Source organism: Balaenoptera physalus (assembly GCF_965194825.1).
Source record: "Balaenoptera physalus genome assembly, chromosome: 9".
In the NCBI taxonomy this organism is placed as follows: Eukaryota; Metazoa; Chordata; class Mammalia; order Artiodactyla; family Balaenopteridae; genus Balaenoptera; species Balaenoptera physalus.
Window position 1 is genome coordinate 30,719,916 of NC_138888.1, and position 21,342 is coordinate 30,741,257.

The 21,342-nt window shown below is 39.7% G+C and overlaps 1 protein-coding gene across 3 annotated transcripts in view; it reads left to right on the forward strand.

Moving 5' to 3' along the window:
- Window positions 1-21,342, forward strand: part of STX7 (syntaxin 7) — a 54,184-nt gene that overhangs the window by 1,889 nt on the left and 30,953 nt on the right. For 2 of the 3 annotated variants that reach the window (XR_014267307.1, XM_082474957.1), the window contains exon 2: window positions 3,310-3,460. Coding sequence is in view for 1 of the 3 variants with exons in the window: in XM_082474957.1 (XP_082331083.1) it covers window positions 3,376-3,460 (85 nt within the window). In the remaining 2 variants the exon portion in view is untranslated. Of the gene's footprint in view, window positions 1-808; window positions 972-3,309; window positions 3,461-21,342 lie in introns of all 3 variants that reach the window. The other variant, XR_014267308.1, reaches the window with a different exon arrangement.

Consider the following 21,342-nt stretch of genomic DNA (forward strand, 5'->3'; position numbering starts at 1 on the left):
GAGGGTGTGGAGAAAAGGGAACCCTCTTGCACTGTTGGTGGGAATGTAAATTGATACAGTCACTATGGAGAACAGTATGGAGGTTCCTTAAAAAATTAAAAATAGAATTATCATATGACCCAGCAATCCCACTACTGGGCATATATCCAGAGAAAACCATAATTCAAAAGACACATGCACCCCAATGTTCATTGCAGCACTATTTACAATAGCCAGGTCATGGAAGCAACCTAAATGCCCATTGACAGACGAATGGATAAAGAAGATGTGGTGCAGATATACAATGGAATATTACTCAGCCATAAAAAGGAACGAAATTGGGTTATTTGTAGAGATGTGGATGGACTTAGAGACTGTCCTACAGAGTGAAGTAAGTCAGAGAAAAACAAATATCGTATATTAACACATATATGTGGAGTCTAGAAAAATGGTACAGATGAACTGGTTTGCAAGGCAGAAATAGAGACACAGATATAGAGAACAAATGTATGGACACCAAGGAGGAAAGCAGGGGTGGTGATGGTGGTGGTGGGATGAAGATTGGGATTGACATATATACACTAATATGTATAAAATAGATTAATAAGAACCTGCTGTATAAAAAAAAAGATAACATTCAAAAAAAAAAAGAAGATAGCCTTGTCTCTCACATGTTTATGTTCCAGAGATAGGGATAGATAATAAATGATATACTAACTAGATCATTTTAAATGGTGATTAGTACTATGATGCAGTAGGTTAGATCAGCAGAGTGACAGAGTGGTGACTTCTCACTTCAAATCAAAGTGAATTTGGAATGCGTCTCTAGCACGTAATGAGACTTTGCTGGGGAAGAGGAGCAAGTCACATGGAGATCATGGGAAGAGCCCTTCAGGGAGAGGAAATGGCACCAAGCAATAGTCCAAGGCAGCGATAAGCCTGGGACATCCTGGATCTGAAAGAAGGCCCTGGAGTTCACTGTCTTAGAAATGGTAATATTTACCCTCAGACTGGGTGTGTGTTCTTAAGAAATAGGTACATTTATTCATTCTACAAATATTTATTAAGCACCTATTGTATATCCAGATACTGAGAGTAGAGCAGTCCACAAAATAGACCAAAAAAAAAAAAACAAAACAAAAACTGAAAACAAAAAACCTGCCCTTCAGGGAACTCATCATTTTGGAGCACAGGGTGGAGGGAAGTCCTGTGCTTTATGCCCGTGCTCACCATTAAGAAAGTGAAACTGACTATTTCTGTTGCTTTATCCACACAGGATTTGTAGAGCATGAGATTTATGTTAATGGGAATCTTAAGGATTCTACACTGTGTCCGGTAGTTAACTAGGGGTAATGTTTGACACTCAAGATTTCTTTTTAAAATTCCCTTTGTTCTTTGATCTGTGCTCTTTAGAAACAGTCTTGAGAAGATTCTCAGTATGAGTATTGCACGTTGATCCTCTCTTCCCGTCTTTCTCTTTATAGTGTTTATATATTCTCATAGCAAGCTAATTATTGAGATTTTTGGTGAGCACTGTTCAATAGAACTTTCTGCTGTGATGGAAATGTTCCATACGTGAGCTGTCCAAGCCAGTGGCCACACATGTGATATCTGAACACTTGATAGTGCAGGTATAGATAATGAGTTACTGTTATTCTGAGCAATACAACTAGGAATTCTGAATGGGCTTTCAAAAGTATACAGCAAAAGTACTTTAGTGCATCTTAGCTCTGGGCTAGGTGCTGGAGACTGATGTGGATAGCAGACATCAGAATAACTTGGTTGATGTAGCCTGTGTGCAAAGATCGTACACTGCTAAGTCAGTTTATAGTTAGCTGTCTATTTATCTGTTTATATACATATATTTTAAAGTATAGTCAGTTATTTGGATCCTTTATTTCTCATATCTCATCATCAGGAGAGCCAACCACTGTTGTCTTTTAGATATCACTGTTAGCAGAATAAGAGAGAAGAGGTGTAAGCTATTCGACAGTGTTACCTTGATCCATACATGTAGTTATCCCAAGCCTACTTCCTCATCTTCCTTGTGGGTTTAGCGAAACTTCATACAGGGTCTGCAGAAAGGTGATAAATTTGGTTTTTCTAAATTGAGTGGGCTCACCTGTCCTTAGTTTTGTTATACAGGGAAGCAACAATATGGTTTTGTGTTTTCAAAACATAGACTCTAAGATTTAGTTTCAAATTTTAGCTCTTTTCTTACATTAAACATGTTGCTTATTCTCATTATGCTTCAGTTTCTTCATTTGAAAAATTATAATTATTGTTGTACCTACCTCATAAGCTTGGTGGAAGAATCAACTAAGAAAATACATGTGAAAGTCCTAAACACAATGCTTAGGAAATAATAAGTTAGCTATAGTTAATCTTGTTGAATTTTTCTTTCTCTTCCATCATTCACAATTTCTTTTCATTCTTCGTTCAGCACTAAGCTGAGGGAATCACCATTGCACCCCTTCTCTAAGGAAATGCCAACCAGTCCAACAATGGCAGCTCTTTGGATGAATGAAGCTTAGTTATCTCACCAGCAGGAACTTTCTCAGATTTAGGCGCTTGAGTAAAGATTTAGGCGCTTGAGTAAAGGGATGAGGAAAACTGGTAGTTTGTAGCTGATTGATTGATTCTCTAAAGGGGGGAAAAGGAGACCATAAAAGAAAACAGGAGAAGACTTAGACCAGACTTGTTGAGTTTTGAGGGTTGAGGGAAATGCTACAATACTAAGTGGCAATCAACAGGACTGATTATACTCCCTCTTTGGGGGAGAGAGCAGGCCTCAGCTAATCGTGTGGTTGTGTGGTCCTGATGCAAGTGATCTGATCTGTTGATGCTGGTCCTGTAGATGCAAGAGTGGATCTTTACCTTTCTTCTGTTTAGAGTGGGAAAGTTCTTGGTCCCTGGATGTGCAGTATCTTATTTGGATCCTGGCAGCAGGCCCAAATGCTAAGTGTCTTCCCCAAAGTAGAGATTTCCTGTTGCCAGTTCCACAGGCAGCTAAAAAGGCAGTTGGCGAGTTCCTATCGCTTCAAAGGCATATAGACACTAAAGAGAGTTAAGAGTGTGCCTCGGAGACGTGGATGTGAGACTCATTTGTGTGTAGGTGTATTTGTGTATGTAGATGGAAGAGCACCCCTAAGAGAGTACATAAATAAGAAAGAGGAACACTTCCTCATACAGTGTGTTTGTGTGAGCTAGATTTCAACCCTAGTAGGATCGTCAGATTTGTACTTGCAACCTCCCAGATCGACCATTTGGAAAGTGTAAGCCAGTAACTTTAAAAATGCAATTATGTGACTTTTCTTTTATGTTATTTAGGTGACTGCTTAGAAAACTGCACAGCCCACCAACAGCTGATGAAATTAGGGAACAAGCAAATCAACTATGTCTTACACTCCAGGAATTGGTGGTGACCCCGCCCAGCTGGCCCAGCTTATTTCTTCCAACATCCAGAAGATCACACAATGCTGTGAGTTGAGTTTTTAAATTGACTTCATTGTTTGTTTTCAGTTCTTCTTTGAAACTTGGTGGAGATTCAAAAAAGGACAATTAGTGTTCCTCCAAGAGCAGATTTTAAAAGGCTAGACCTCTTTAGAGTAAAGATAAGGAGTAATTATATTAGAAGAGATAACACTTAACTGCATTTTTTGTAGAGTGTAAGGCACCTGGTAAACATTCATTAATGAAAGAAAGATTTAAAAGGATCGATACTTAGGTTTGCATTAAAACTATCTGGTTCTAGATGAGATAAATGAGATCTGATGAAATCTCATAGGTTTGGCACTGTCAAGCACTATCAGTACTCCTCAGAATATATACATGAAATTTAAAAAAATCCCTGTAGCAGATTTGAACCTATAGAGTTTTTTAGTTTTTCTTTCTGAATCACAGCTAATCATATACCTAGATTATTCCGGTCATTTTGCGATCAGTATTTTGGCCCTCTGGGCATGCCTGAACTCTTTCAGAGTGCGTTAATATGTATAGTTTTATTCTTCAGCCTACTTCATTAAGGCTACTCTCTTTACCAGAATGCTAACACACTGTGGAACATCTGAAATGTTTTCAGATGACCAACTGTGTTTCTTTAATCATTAACTTCCCAACAGTTATTACTCTGCCTGAATGACTGAAATGAGATATCAGTGTGTTTTGGAGGCAGAGGGAGTAAAACTAGATTATAGATAGTTCTAAGAAAGTGCTGCCCTGCACAGCAGTGTAGGATAACCCTTATCCTGATTTGGGGCAGCTCCTGTTTTCTTAGGCTGTCCTTGGAGGAGCAAGGAGGGGGATAGCGTAGAGGTATCACTTTGTCCCCAGTAGGGTCTAAAGGATTGGTACGTCAAGGATTGTTGCAGTTTGTCCTGGAGCACCAGCGTTGGCTGGCTCCACCTTGCTCTTCCGGCTTCAGATCTGTTCCCATGGTATCCAAAAGGGCCTCTCCTTTTTGTGGCTCCCTTGCTGCTGATTAGAAATAGTGCTAGTCTGCCTCAGGCTACTTGTGTGAAAATTGTAATTTTAATTTGCACGTGTGGAAAATCAGGACCTTTATCCAAGAAAGGAGGGCAGGAGGTCTTTTTCTGTAGGATAGGGCAGGTATTCTGTGTTTGGGAAAGCTAAACGGTGTCAGGAATTCTGGGAAGAAGATGAAGAATGACTGTAGTGCATGGAGATTACAGAAGCCGTGTGCAGTTAGTGGTGTGAAAGATACATGGATTGGAGATGGTGTGTGAGCTTGAACTGGAAGGAAGGAAGCGTTAACTTCAGTCAGGTCACGCTCTCTCAGAAAGAGATCAGTTCATGAGACCAGCCAGATGATATGAGGTAGATTGGACCACAGTACAAGTGATGAGGGAGAAGCTGCCTTAGCTTAGGTGGTTCTCTGAAGTGGAAGAGAAGGGGCTGGTAGTGAGAAAATACTGGGAAAGAGCATTTATATGGAGGCCACAGCTGGTATTCTTAAAAAGCAGTCCAGAGCTTAGGGTGTTCAGAAAATAGGAAAAAAAGGAAAAATCCATTGTGGCCGAAGCACAGCACTTGAGGCAAGAGTGGCAGGAGATGAAGTCAGAGAGGAGGCCAATCAGGTCACCTAAAACCTTGGAGGCCATGTGGAGCTTAAATTTCGTTCTCAGAGGCAGGGAAGAGACACAATCAGATCTGCACTTTGAAAAGATTACTTTGGCTGCTGCTTAGAAAATAGACTTTGAAGAAATAGAAGGAGAACACAAAGGCCATGACAGGGCTCTGATGAGAGAGATGTTGGCTTGCACCAGGGTGGTAGCAAGGGAGATGGAGAGAAGTGATGGATGTACTGTGGAGGCACAGACAGCAGGACTTGCTGATGCATGGGGGTGGGGTGAGAGGGAGAGGGGAGACCAGGATGACTTCATGGTTTTTGCTTTGAGCAACCAAGTGGATGGTGGTGAGTATGTACTAAGACGGGAAGAACTACAGTTCAGGAGATGTGGGGAGAGTTTTGTTTTGGCCAAGTATATTTTGAGGCGTCTTTTAAACATCTAAGTGGAGATGTCAGACATCTAGTTTAGATATATGAATTTGGAGATCAGAGTGTCATCAGAATATAAATGGTATTTAAAACCATAGGTCTAAAATAATCACAGAGGAGTGAGTAGAGTTCAGAGAAGAGTGTTGGAGCATTTAAAAAAGTGTAGAAGTCAGGAAAGCAGGGAGAAAACACCATAGTAGGAAGGAGTGACCAGTGAGGTAAGGAGAAAATCAGGCTCTGCTGGGTTTCCAGAAATTCAAAGAGTGTTTCAAGAATGAGTGAGGCATCATGTGTCTAATGCTGCCAACAGACTGAATGAGATGAAAGCAGAGATTGGGATCTGGCAAACTGGTGTCTTTGAAAGAATAAATCCCTGGATATATTCTAGGGATGCAAAGCTGGTTCAATGACCACAAATCAGGCCATGTGATATACATACACCACATTAACAAAATGAAGGATAAAAATCATATGATCATTTCAATAGACACAGAAAAAACATTTGGCAAAATTTAACATTCATTTATGATAAAAATTCTCAACAAAATGGGTATAGAGGGAACATACTTCAACATAATAACAGCCATATGTGACGGGCCTGCAGCTAATATATTCAGTGGTGAACAGCTAAAAGCTTTTCCTCCAAGATCAGGAACAAGATAAGGACGCCCATTATTGCCACTTTCGTTCAGAAATATTGGAAGTCCTAGACAGAGCATTTAGGCAAGAAAAATAAATAAAAGGCATCCAAACTGGAAAGGAAGAAGTAAAACTGTCACAATTTGTAGAGGACATGATATTATATGGAAAACCCTGAAGACTCCATCAGAAAACTGGTAGAACTAATAAACAAATTTAGTAATGTTGCAGGTTACAAAATCAGTACTCAAAATCTGTTGTGTTTCTGTACACTAATAACAAACTATCAGAAAGAGAAATTAAGAAAATCCCATTTATAATTGTATCAGAAAGCAATAAATTTAACCAAGGTTGTATACTGAAAACTATCAGACATTAAGGAAAGAAATTGAAGGAGACACAAATAAATGAAAAGATATTCCATGCTCATGGATCAGAAGAATTAATATTATGTCCATACTACCCACAGCAATTTACAAATTCAGTGCAATCCCTATCAAAATTACAATGGTATTTTCCACAGAATAAACAGTCTTAAAATTTGTATGGAACTGCAAAAGACCCTGAATAACCAAAGCAATCTTGAGGAAAAAGAACAAAGCTGGAGTCATCACCCTCTCTGTTTTTAAAGTCTATTACAAAGCTATAGCAATTAAAATAGTATGGTATTGGCATTAAAGACAGACGCATAGATCAATGAAACAGAATAGAGAGCCCAGAAATAAACCCATGTATATATCATCAGTTAATTTACAGCAAAGCCAAGGATATACAATAGAAAAAGGACAGTCTCTTCAATAAATCGTGTTGGGAAAACTGGACAGCCACATGGAAAAGAATGAAACGGGACCACTGTCTTACACTATACACAAAATTAACTCAAAATGGATTAGACTTGAACATAAGACCTGAAGCCATACAACTCCTAGAAGAAAACATAGGTGGTAAGCTCCTTGACATAGATCTTGGCAATGATTTTTTGTATCTGATAACAAAAGTGAAAGCAACAAAAGCAAAAATAAACAAGTAGGACTACATCAAACTAAAAAGTTTCTGCACAGCAAAGGAAACCAAAAAGACAAGAAATAACAGGTTCAGTGAGGATGTGGAGAAAAGGGAACCCTTGTGCACTGTCGTTGGGAATGTAAATTGGTTCAGCCACTATGGAAAACAGTGTTGGAGATTCCTCAAAAAATTAAAAGTAGAATTACCATACAATTCAGCAGTATTCTTTCTGGGTTTTTATCCAAAGAAAACAAAAATACTAGATTGAAAATGTATCTGCACTCCCATGTTCATTACAGCATTATTTACAATAGCCAAGATATGGAAGCAACCTAAGAGTTCATGGATAGACGAATGGATAAGGAAGATGTGGTGGGTGGGTGGGTGGATGGATGGATGGATGGATGGATAGATAGATAGATATACACAATGGAATATTATTCAGCCATTAAAAGAAAAAGAATGAAATCTTGCCATTTGCGATAACATGATTAGACCTCAAGGGCATTGTGTTACATGAAATAAGTCAGAGAAAGGCAAATACCATATGATCTTTCTTATACGTGGAATCTAAAAAAAACCCCAGACCAGAAAAACTAAGTTCATAGGTATGGAGAACAGATTGGTGGTTGTCAGGGGTAGGGGGTGGGAGAAATGGGTGAAGGGGGGGGGGTCAAAAGGTAAAAATACATATATTTTTAACTAAAAAAAAAAGATGGTTCACAAATTTTGATAATTCAAAAAAAGAAAAAAAAAGAAAGGTGGTTTCCTATCCACGTTCCAAGTGTAGATGGAGAGAAGGAGGCAGAAGGACTGACCTCTTCCATTTAAAGAGACTTCCTAGCATCCTACTCACCTCTGCATATATTATTGACCAGAATTTAGACAGTCACATGGCTACACCCACTGCTAGGAAAGCTGAAAGCATCTTTTAGCTGGATTGCAATGTGCTCACTAAAAATGGGGACTGCTCCACTTGAGAGAGAAAGGAGAAATCAGTATTTAGGAGGCAACTAGTAGATGCTACCATGGAAATAGAAAGAGGGTGAAAGAAAAGGTGCATTTTTTCCACTACAAAAGAGAGATTCTAGTGAGAGTATACTTGCAAAAGAATTGTCTTTGAAGGTGAGAGGCGATGGGAAATAGACCACTAATGAGTGGTTTGCCTTTTATCTACTGTACAGATTTGGTGCAGAGTGTGATAGGTAAAGATGGAAAGTTTCTGTCTGAGTGTTTCTAAATAGGAGGCAAAGGCATCAGATAGAGAATGGAAGGGAAAGTTGTTAGAAATTTATGGAAAGAAGAGAAGGTGCATTACTTGTAGTTTTGACAGTTGAGAGAATGGATGTACAAGGGAAGCAGAGAAGCATTGTGTGGCAGTTTGAGTACTCGTTTGAGGTTTGGGTTCATGAATTTAGTGAAACCAGTCATCATGGTGTATATTTTTAATTCTAAGATTCAATGTTTAAATGATGGGAAGTTTAGATTTCGGTAGAGCAAGTTATTGCTAAAAATCTAACCTACCATCCAGTGTGCATTACTGATAAGGGCTATGCAGAAATCACGTGGAAGTGAAAGGGAGAAGTGTGAAATTTCAGTTCACTTTTTTCTACATCTGGTAATGCTAATAATACTGGATGTGATTGAATAAGATGGTACTTTGCACCACATTAGGTGCTTCTCTTCACACTGCATTTGCATCTTTTGAATTTGTGTCAGTACAACTTATCTAATTTTATAAAAGAAATCTAAAGAGAAGGTGCTGTAAGTAAGGTAATCCCCTTGTACTTAGAATATGTGCATCTGTTCAACTAAAGCTAAAGTCTTCCTGAGTACTGCAGTGGGAAAAGTTTATTTTCATTTTAGCTTTGATTAAGATCAACAAAAACTTGTAAAATATTGAGTTGTATGGTTTAATTTATACCAAAAATAGCAATCAAAAGACTTTTGATTGTTGGAGGAACCCAAGAATAACATTTAGTAAGACTGGAATTTTGTGAGTTTTTAAAATAGTATTCTGGCAGTTCTGTTTTTCAAAGAGTAGGATAGATGAAACAAAATGTTTTTAAACTTAAGTGGGTTGTTTTTCCTGTTAAACTACTTTTTGTTAAAAAAGTAACCTATAGTCTTATTGATTTGCTTTACTTGTGAAGTATTTAAACCACATTACAATAATGTAATTTATATTAAACATAAAATATGTAAATACTATAAATACATAAATGTAAAAAATATTAGACAGAAATAAAATTGTATTAAATAATATCACTTTCTAAGTATAAGTAGTAAACAGATGTTGTAAATTAGAACTTTATTAGAGATTTCTCTGTGGAACATTTAAAATGGTTAAGAAACTATTTTTATCCTAGGGGAGAAAGTGTTCTGTTGACTCTGAGTCAGCAAGGTGTCTGTGCTCCATCCTTTGCCCGGGCATTGACAGTATTCTCTGTCACTGGCCCTAACACAGCATTAAATCTTTCTCAAACCAGTGCTCCAGGCAACCATTCCCAGTAGACTGGAGTCGACATCTAAATAAAACCGATTGTTATCCAAGGTCTAGAAGATCATAGTGCATCAAAGACATGCTTAGATTTAGTTCTCAAACTTCAGATTTAGTTCTCAAGGTTTTTTTTTTAAAAGTACCATTTTCATTAGCAGTATGTGGAAAGGAGATATACACTCATTTACCTTTTTTTTTTTTTAACATATTTACTGGAGTATAATTGCTTTAGAATGTTGTGTTGGTTTCTGCTGTATAACAAGAGTGAATCAGCTATATGTATACATATATCCCCATATCCCCTTCATTTACCCTTTAACATCTGTCTGTATTTTCTTTGAGACAGGCTCCTACCTGTGACATATAGGACAAGGATAAGCAAGCCTCTGTGGGTTGAAAATGCTGAGTCTATTATATGAGGTGAACCAACGTAGGGTATTTCACAGGGGCCCTTCATCCTGGAACAAACACACACAATACAGAAGAATGGATTCGGGACACACGGAACACACAGAAAGAACTCATGTTTTTGAAAGAAACAGTTAAATATATTGAAATCCATCACATAATTAAACATTGGGTTTTTTTAACTTTAAAAATATAGAAGTATATTATATATATTGAGTTGTATACCAATTATTAGTATATAGCTCCATGAGTTATGTTACAACACCACACATGTCAGGAAATGGAATATTACCAGCCCTCTGAAGCCCTTCTCATGCTTAGAGCCCCCTCCATACTCTCCAGAGGTAGCCAGTGTCCCGACTTCTAATGTCATTGATTAATGTTCCTAGTTTTTAACTTTATCTAATGGAATCAAGAAATATGTTTTATATTGAAGTTCTTTCTCCCATTAGGTTTGTGCAGTTTATCTGTGTTGTTGCAGGTAGCTGTCAGTCATTTGTTTTCATTACTGTATTCAAGTATACCACATCTAGTTATTCTTTCTACTGTTGGTGGACATTTGGAGTGTTTTTGTATTTTTGCTTTGTTTGGTTTTGTTTTTTCCTTTTATGGACAATGCTGAACATTCTTGTATGTTCTTTTATTTCATATGTGTATCTAGGAATTGGGTTGCTGGGTCATAGGATATGTGTATGTTCAGTTGTAGTAGATAGAGGTAAACAGTTACCTAAAGTAGTGGTTCCAGATTGTACTCCCACCAGCCAGGGGATCAGAGTTTGTGTTGCTCCAAATCCTTGCCAACATTTGGCATTTATAGTCTTAAATTTTACTCATTTTAGCCACAGTTGTGTCCCACTGTGATGTATATTGTAATTCCCTGATTAGAATCAGACTTTCAGAATGTAGCTGAGCTAAGAAAATCAGTGGGACAATAGGAAAAGTCTCTTAATTAGGCAAGCTGTATGTGCGTGCTTGCACGTTTCCTGAAATCACATCCAACAGCAGTGTGGCCTGAGTAAGCTGTTTTACCTTCCAAGACATGATATTCTTACGTATTTTTTCTGTGGGCCGGATTATGGTCTGCTCCAACTTTAACAGGCTATAATTTTAACCAAGTTAAAGTTGTAAAAAATCCTGAAAGCTCTTCTAACATATGCAGGATTATTCTCTTTGTTATTAAGAAACCAGTTGCCATATCTGGACCCATCACGCATGCTTTTAAACTCCCGTAATGAAAACAGTCATTCACAAGTTAGCCACAAGTGGAGTTCCACTAAGAGTTACATATCTAAGTATTAGGAGGTGGGAGAGTTGCAGTCACAAGGGATTCTGGAGTGAATCATGTCAGAAGTAACTAAGTTATGAATTGCAGGAAATTGATAGAAATAACCACAGCTGACCATGAAACACAGTCATTGAGATAAAATTTTCCCATACGTACATATTACAGTAAATCTTACCAGTGCTAATGAGAACTCTGGCATTTGAGTATTGGTTTAAAGAATAATGTAAAAGAGGGCTTCCTTGGTGGCGCAGTGGTTAAGAATCTGCCTGCCAATGCAGGGGACATGGGTTCGAGCCCTGATCCGGGAAGATCCCACGTGCCGCGGAGCAGCTAAGCCCGTGTGCCACAACTACTGAGCCTGTGCTCTAGAGCCCACGAGCCACATCTACTGAGCCCGCATGCCATAACTACTGAGGCCCACGCGTCTAGAGCCCGTGCTCCGCAGCAAGAGAAGTCACTGCAATGAGAAGCCCGCGCACTGCAACGAAGAGTAGCCTCTCCCCGCAGCAACTAGAGAAAGCCCGTGTGCAGCAGTGAAGACCCAATGCAGCCAAAATAAATAAATAAAACTTATTTAAAAAAAAAGAATAATCTAAAAAAGGAAGATAGAGAGTGGCTAAAAGCTAACCTTTGGAAAATGAACCCAATAGATCCATTGGTAACTTTATAAAGTATACTCAGCGGAATGTGTAAGTGCAGAAGTTTTCTGCTTTTTAGCAGAAATATGCATGATATGTCATATGTGCTTATGTGTGTGTTCCGGAAGATTTGAGAAGTCAGAACTTTTTAGGCGGGCATAAAATGTGTGAACTTAAGCCCATGTTATAAAGGTTAAGAGAAGGTGACTGAAAAAGGTCTGTGTTGAATCTTCATTGTTTTATTTTTTATCATTTATCTCCTATAGATTAAAGCTGTTGGTCCAACACAGACTTGTTTAGATTTGAAGTAAATATTATTGGTTTCTCTGTGTTGCAATTAGCTTCTCATTCTGTGTGCGTCCTTTTCTTGTTTATTAGGCAGGATCAGTGCTTGGCTCTTGTCCCTGTAAGGTCCTTAGGACTTTGAGATGAAACATAAAATCTCTACAAAAGCTTGAGCCCTTTTGTTGTTACACTTTTGAGAATGAATGCAGTTCTTTTAACTACAGTCTGGTGAAAGGGACACTAGTTTTGCACCTTAACACATGACTGCAGAAAAGGGAAGCTAATATCATTGAGTTCTCCTTTTTGGTTGCCGGGGCAAATTTTCTTTAAAAAAAGAACTCCAGTCCTGAAAAGTTAATGAATTGACTGGAACTGTGTATTTACCCAGGAATTGGAGGTGTTACCTTTTGTTTCCTGGGGTGGTCTGGTGGGTAGGCAGGCAGTTTACAGAGAGAAAGGAGTTGAAAACGTGTTCTTCTCTCTCTCTCTCCCTCCTCTCCTCCCTCCCCTAAAATGCCCTTTGTTATATCTACTTCTAACGTCACACATCTGAAAATACGTGGTCGAATTTTTTCCCCTTGAGGAGAAAAGCTTCAATAGCTTTGATTTCATTGTTGTGATTTTCTTCATGCGTAAGGTGTTGACATAGAACAGAGCTAGGAGTGGAAATTAATGTCTTATCCAAGGGAATATGAACAGAGAACAACCATCCTTTCTTCTCTCTGGTGATTTTTCCTACATGACTGAACACGAGTGCTGTTTATGACTGAATATGAGTGAACATTATCTGTTTGTTTCATGAAGTAAAACTTTAAGATATGCTCCAGGGAGCTTTGTCCCTCACTGCTCCTATATGTGAACCATCTACATGCCTCTGTCCTGAACATGAATTTTCTTACTGTTGGTTCCAACCCCAATCCCTAGTACTGTGTGTCTTTGCTCCCCATTTGCAACCTAAGTGTACATCCTATTGGTTCTCCCTGCAAAATTTGTCCATTTCTCTCCATCTCTGCTGTCACCACCCAGGTCCCAGCTGCTGCTCTTTCTTCTCTGCATGACTGCAGCCTCCGAAATGTTCTCCCTGCTTCCATTCCTGCCTGTCTACAGTCTATTCTCCATACTATAGCCCAGGTGAACAATCAGTCAGACCATGCCATCTCACAGCTGGAAACTCTCCAGTGATTCCCGTGGCACTCACGATCTGATGTAAATCCCCACCATGCCTCACAACACCCTCCAGATCTGATCCTGCCCCCATTTGCCAACTCCTACCACTCTCCCCTTTGCAGCTGCAAGATTTCAGATTTCAGCCACATTGGCTGCCTTTCTGCTGCTTGAACAGTTGAGCTCCTTCTTACCTCAGGGCCTTTGTGCTTACTTTTCCTCTGCTTCAGACATCTTCCCGAATCTTCACACAGTTGGCTTCTCCTTGGATTTTAGGTCTTAGCCCAGAGGTCACATCCTTAGAGATGTTTTCCCTGACCTATCATTTTTGTTCCTCCACTCATTCTTTTTCTCATTAACCGGTTTGTTTTTGTAATGCTTTTGGTCAGTAAATTAAACTACCACACTTGTCTACTTATTTTCTGCATTCCCTACTAGAATGGCAGCTCCTGAAGAGAAAGGGCTTAATATGCCTTGTTCACAGCTCTGTTTGTATTGTAAGAACAGTGCCTGGCCATGAGTCAGCCCTCAATAAAATTGGAATGAATGACCTCAAGTAGGTTACCCAGTGTATCTAAACTACATTTATCTATTTTCAACAAGTAGGGATAAGTGTGCCTCACATGTAGTAGCCATTATAAATGTTTATTTCTTTTCTTTCCTTTGACCTTATGGCAGCAATCTCCCCTCACTCATTTGGTAATGAGATTGCTGGCTTGTGAATTCTTTTGTATTTCATCTTTATAATTTTTTGTAAGTGCCAGCATTTTTTTTCCTTAACTACCAGGGTCTGTAATCTCTTCTGTGATTGGGGATCGTACCTTATCGTACCTTTATGCAGAATTAAATCCCTCAAGAGTTTTGCATACAGAGGCTAGTAAGGGTTTATTGGATGATGAAGGATAGAACAGAAAGGATAGAATAGAAAATTTCAAAAAAAAGAATGTTGTGATTCCAAGATGTGACACTGGAGGGAAGGAACATGGTTTGATAAGATGGGAAGCTCTCAGAAATCCTGACTGCAATGTAAAATCACCTGAATGAGGAAGAAACAAGTTATATAAAGAAATCTTAGTGCTCGCTTCAGCAGCACATATACTAAAAATGGAACAATACACAGACGATTAGCATAGCCCCTGCACAAGGATGACATGGGAAAAAAAAAAAAGAAGAAAAATCTTAAAGGAAAGGCATGTTACCTTTCTACCTTTCTGTGAGCCCAGTTCTGAAAAAGAAGCAGTTGTTGAATGTGAATAATGGAAAGAGAGAGGGGAATGAGAAGGGTACAGAAATCACACTATGATACATTGATACACGCAGCATTTGGAAGTACTAGGAACACTTCTAGGGGGGCTGGGATTGCTGCTTCAAATAATTGAAGGGGTGTCAGGTGGAAGAGGGTCACCCTTCCTTCTGTATGATATTAAGGAGGGCAGTTAAGAGATAAGTAGAAAGAAGTTGCAGCAAATATGAGTGGTCCTTCCATCAGGGCTTTCTAAGGATGCTGTGGGCTGGTACAAGTTACTCATTCATACAGGTGTTTGCGCTTAGGTCAAACATACTTAACAGGTATCTTTTTACTCATTAGTACTGTTTTTTAACCTTCCTCTCACATAAGCACTGTCAGGGTCCTTGTTATGGACTAAATTTTGTCCCCCCAAAATTCGTATGTTGAAGTCCCAATGCCCAATGTGACTGAATTTGGAGATAGGGCCTTTATAGAGGAAATTAAGGTTAAGTGAGGTCATAAGGGTGGGGCCCTAATCCAGTATGACTGGTGTCCTTATAAGAAGAGGAGACACACCAGGGATGCCCAGGCACAGAGAAAAGGCCACATGAGGACACAGTGGGAAGGAGGCCATCTGTAAGCCAAGGAGAAGCCTCAGGAGAAGCCAGCCCCACTGGCACCTTGACCTTAGACTTCCAGCCTCCACCCAGAACTGTGAGAAGATAGAATTCTGTTGTTTAAGCTATCAGTCTGTGGTATTTTGTTATGGCAGACCTCACAAACTAAACACAGCCCTGCATTCCTTGGCATGGTGCACTGGGATTTAAAGTTATGGGAAACCCAGATAATGGTGAAGTTTGCTTTTGAATCCTGAGATTCTACAGTTTGTTGTAACTAATTGTATTTCAAAAGTAATGTCCACTACTGTGCTTAGGAAGATATTATTGATCACATGATACAGAATGGGAGAAGAAGTATTTACTTTAACTTCTTTTGACTTTTATGAAAAACTCAAGATTCCGAAAGATGTTTTCATTTACTAAATAGCATGTTAAGAAGAATAGTTAATGGATAATAATATAGAAATACCTTTATTAAACATGCATTAACTATAAGATTTGCTTCCATTTGAAGCTTCCACTGATAATGATCATAAAGATAAGTCAAGACTGACAGTGTGACATCAGTTGTTTTTTCAGCACTTACCTACCAAAATCACTTACCTGTCAGAGTGCTTCTTCTCAGTGGCAACCTGAGGAAAACAGCATTAAAGTCAACTTGCATACTCTTTTATTTAGTAATAAATCTAAATGATTCCAGAAATATTTATACATAATTACATTCTTTCTTTTTTTAATGAAAATAAGATAATACTATACCTTTTTTTTTTTTTGCTGCTTGCTTTTTCTCTCTTCTATGTTGCTTGCATAATTTGTTATTATATGAATTTGCCATACATCTCAAACCTCTGTGTTTTTTTTGTTTTTGTTTGGTTTTTTTTGTTTGTTTTTTAGTTGTGAGTTAAGTTTTATTTGGGGCAAAATGAGGACTGTAGCCCGGGAGACAGCATTTCAGATAGCTCTGAGAAACTGCTCAGAAGTCAAACCTCTGTTAATGGACATTTTATCCTAAAATTATATGTTTAAAAGTTGAGGAGCTTACCGTTTATGCTGCCTCCCTAATGAATCCTTCCTTCTGAGTTCTGTATAGATAAAATGTGGTGCTTATCATACAGTAAAATTTTTCATATATGTTTCCACTCTCTTATTTAAAAATTAATTTAACTATTATTGGATTTTTCCACTATAAATATATTCAGTATGCTCAGTAATTGTATTACAGAGTGGGTTCTCTTATTAAATAAAGTTCGTGGTCAGTTGTGTAACTGCTGCCCAGCTGCCCTGTGATGCTGCCTGTGTGTACAGTTTAGTTGGCTCAATGCTGGTGTGAGAACGGGACAACAAAACTCAGGCTGGGCTGTTTAGTTTTGGTTTCCTGGAATGGTTTTGACAATTCTTGTCCTCATCTCTTTGACACTTTTTGTTGTTTTTCACCAATTAGTAAGCAATATTTTTCATTAAAGAGTATATTGCCTTTTATACTTACTCCAGTCTGGGTTTTTTCTTAAAGCAGTTATTAATTGGTTTGCATATTAATTGATTTGGAAGAACCCAACGGTGATACAAAATGGTGTTCTGTAAGTCTTGGGACATTTCCTTTTCGAGTCATCTTTCTTGTTATACTGTCATTATCATGATCATTATTTGAAGAAACCATTGTTGCAGTAGCATATTACTCATATTGAGTATGGCCACCGACTTCTCTGGAATAGTTTGTTCTTCATCCCATTTAACGTCCCAAGAGAATGCCTGCAGACATCCCCAAGATCCCCTCATAGCCTGTGGATTATTATTTTTCTACTGGGGAATGTGGAAGCCTTTAGCTAAAAATCCAGCTAAGGCCTGTTTACTTGGGAGTGCTCAGAGCACTGCCTTTCTGCTGGGGTGGGGGAGGAGAGCTGGGCAGGGTGGCCCAGATACATCCAGTGACTTTAGTTGTATAGTATTGCCTGTACACCTTGCTTTACTCAAAAATCTCGTTCTGGAAAAAAAAAAAAAATCTCATTCTGGAAGATATGTAAGTTAGTATCTTTTAGCTCTCTTTACTAACTGTTTACTCTGTGCCTCATATTTGGTATTTTGAATCTGTTTTTTTGTACATTGTTATTTGATCTTCTAGCCAACTCTGTCAGATGAGAAAATTTAGGTTTGAAGTGGTTAAGTCACTTGCTCAAGTTCATATAACTATTATGTAGAGGCTGGCACTTGAACCCAGGACAGTCTGATTCACATAACACTATGCATTTGGATCATGTTTTATATTGTACCAGGTCATTGTGCATTTATGTGCATTCATTCATACCATGAGTATTAAGCATCTGTGATGTGCTAGGCACTGTCTGGATGCCAGAGATACTTCAGTGAATAAAACAAGGAAAATACCTGCCTTTATGGAGCTAACCTTTAGTGAGAGAAGACAGACAGAAAATAAATAAATAGTGTATTGGAAGGAGGTGTTAAGTGTTATGAGAAGCAACCTGACAAAAACATAACAGTGGGATCTGGTATCCTGGAGAGGGGACTGCATTTCTAAATGGGATACACAGGGAGCCAGGGTAGGCCTTACTGAGGAGATGATAGTTGTACAAGTATTTAAAGGAAGTAAGGGAATGCACCCTTCAGTGTCTGGGGAGAGAATGTTCTAGATGGGGGGGTGGCAGGTACAGGGCCCTGAGGTGGGAGCCTGCCTGGGCGTTGGAGGCGTGGGGGAGGGGTGGGCGTGTGCAGAGCACAGAGAGGGGAGAGTAGGGGCTGGTGGGGGGGCTCGGGGGGGCCTTACCGGCTACCGTAAGAACTCAGGCTTCTACTCTGGGTAGAACCAGCCTTTTGAGCATGTAAATAAATGGAAAGTGGATACATAGATAGAATGTGCTCATCTAGTCAAAATTACACTTTATTTTCTCTCTGTATAATAGAACTCAGAAGGATTCATTTGTAGAGACAGCATAAACGCTTAAGTTCCCCAACTTTTAGACCTTAAGCTTAGGATAAAAATCTCCATTAACAGAGGTTTGGTTAAATGACGTATGGCACAGTCATATAATAGAGGAAGCACAGTGTTGGGCTTAACTAGAGTTTTGGATTTGTCAAGTGGTTAAGATAAGTGGAGAGAGGGGCTTGAGGATACAAGCAAGAGAGTGAAGATGATGACATTTAAGCTGACTGTGGCGTTTAAATTGGGTCAGGAGGCAAGCGAAGACATGGGGGGAAGGGGAGGTCATGCGAGGGAAAGTGGCCAAGTGGCAGGACCAAAGGATGCTAGGTCCTGGGGGGGTCAGAGGCTCGTTGGGGTCAGGGTGCCAGTGGGAGAGAGCTAGACATACAGGAGGTGGTGATTTGTAGGTGGTGTGTGTGAAACCAAGGTTATGGAGGAGTTACGGTTGCTGGTAATGAGAAGGCATTTGGTAAGATCTTGGAGTGTGTGATTACGGGAGGGTGGAGGACAAGATCATTTGGAAAAAAGCGTGCAAAGAAATGAGGCGAGTATGGTGGCAGGATTATCAGCATGGGTATTGAAATCACCAGGAGTTGAGAGAGGATTTGACAGTGACAGTGAGCTAGGAGCTAGCTAAAGCCATCAGCAATTCAAGGGCTGTGGCCTGAGCAACCCAAAATGGCAACAACTGTTAACGGGGCTCATGCTTTCTGTGTGTCTAATCTTTCCTGTCATTTAGTCTTCATTTCTGAATTTGTCTTTCTCTTTTTTCCCTGAGTTCCTCTAGTTTCTGCTTTGCTGCTGCCTATTATCTGGCCATCTTGTCTATGAGCTGTTTTGTGATTTTCCTTTAAAATTGCAATTGCCTCACTGAGTTAAAAAAAAAAAATGTGCTATTTTGGGTTATAATTTTCACCTTATCCACTTCTGTGGCAACATTTTTTCCTGCTGCGTTTTCTTTGTAGCGAGTTTTGCTGTTCTTTTCTGCTGTTTTGTATAATCTTTTGCATGGCTGCTCTGTCTGTTCTCTTGGTTGTTGTTCAGTGGAATGAGCTTGCTTTTCCTGGCAGGAGACAGCTGGGAAGGGAGAGGGTGCCCAGGCTGTGCTCTCGGGCTCCTTCCTCTCTGCACTGCCCTGAGGCACTGTTTCTTTCCCCCTCTGCCTCTCAGAACCTAGCCTGGCGTAGGGGAGTTCCCCCTCCAGTCCAGACGTTCCCCCCCCCCGTCACTCCATTGATTCCCCAGTGCATAGCCACTTCTTTCTAAGGCATCCCCCTCCTCTTAGAGAAAGGTGACGCTTTCAGAGATGAGCAGCCTGGGGCCCTGAGCATGGTCCAAGCCTCCGCTCTCTGCCTCGCTCAGCAGAGTGCCTGCTTCCTGTCTGCCCTGCCCCGGTCCCCCTTGGGGGCCACCATCATCTCCTGGTGGTGCACACTTGCTGGTGACATTTTGGCGCTCTGCCTCCCCAATTCTCCTCTGCAACACCCCTGTTTCCTATCCCATCCCCATGGCTTCCCACTCACGATCTGTTCTTTTCTGTTGCTTCTGGCCACATGTACGTATTTTTGAGAATTCTTTTGTGGTCTTAATTTCTCTGAAAATGTAACTTACGTGGGTTTTCTTTTTTCCCGCCTCTCTGTTCTATATGGCTTGAGGAGGGAAGAAGAGGGAAGATTCAGGAAAAAACTTGTACCATGTTCCTATAGGAAGCAGAAATCCGTTTGCAGTGTTTTAGCAAAAACATGTGAGCAGCAGGGTCTTGCAAATAAAACTGATCAGAAATTGGGACTGAGATAAACAGTTGAGGAATCACTGCCATATGAGCTGGAGGTGAACTTCCTCACACGGCTAATACTCAGGCTGCTTTTGGAGCAGCAGGAGGACTGTCGGGCCATCCGGTGGATGACAGCAAGGAAGCTCATCCAGGGGGTGAGGAGGGCCGAGGAGGGCTCGGGAAGGCTGGAGAACCGCGAGGAGGAAGGCTGCCCCGCTGGCAAGTCCCCCTGTGTTAGCTGAGTACACCGATCACCTACTCAAGGGGCCACGTCCTCCTCTTGGCCTCTGTTACTCCCGATTCTAGACTCTCTCTGAGCAGGTCAGCTGAGCAGGGCCACATGATAAGATGTTAGGACTGAACATCTTTGCTAAGACAGAGCTTGCAGTGTTCTGGCCATCTTAGAAATCCAAAGTACTGTTTACATACAGTTTTCAAATGGCTTGTTTTTGCACTTTGTTCATTTTTAAGAATCATGACTTTAGATTTAACTCTTTATTAGTCTACAGTAGCTTTAAAATGCCCTAAATTTCTACTTTGTTAGCCTGTGTGCCTTTCTCCCTCTAAATATTCGGAAAGAAAACCAATGAGAAATTTAAAATTAAATGTGTTCTAAATGGGAGATGGCTTCATGGAAGCAGGACTTGCCTGCAAGTGTTGGAGTGCCAGGAAGGAGAGTACAGTAAACCAGCAGGCTTGGCCCCGAGGCGCAGGCTTCACCTTGAGCTTCTCAGCTCAAGACTCGTCCTTTAGAAGATCCTTCAGTTTCCTCCCCACCCTTCTCCTCCCCACCGTTCACATCAGTTCTTTTACCCATAGAGAAGATAAGCTCCCTATTCAGGTCATAAGACAGAGCATGAGATAGAGAGCCTATTGGAAAAAAGCCCATAATTATTTTGGTAGCTTTATTTCAGATTCTCTAAGGAGTTTTTCTACTTACCATGTGCTTTTTAGAATTATAATATCCTTTTCTTGTACCTAGTTCACTTGATTTTTTTTCTCAGAACCTTTTTGTGTTGAAACTTATTTTCAATTAGCTGATATATTTTCTCATGATACATTATCCTATGCACCTTGTACTGTGTAATGAGCCCAACCTAATGATTCTAACTCTGATTGTAGTAAACTTACCAGTAATAGCATCTCGTGTTCTTACAGAAATCTATGCCATTTTGAAAATGTTTTTATATATATCATCTTCTATAATATTTCAAACCACCCTTTAAAATAGGTAGAGTGTTTGATAGATGACGAAAGAGTTGTCTAAAACAGAATTTGTTTTTATTAATATTTAGTTGGGTTTTTTTTCTAGTTCAGTTTCTTGTGTGTATACGTGTCACTGTCAGGTGGTAGCTGACTTCCCT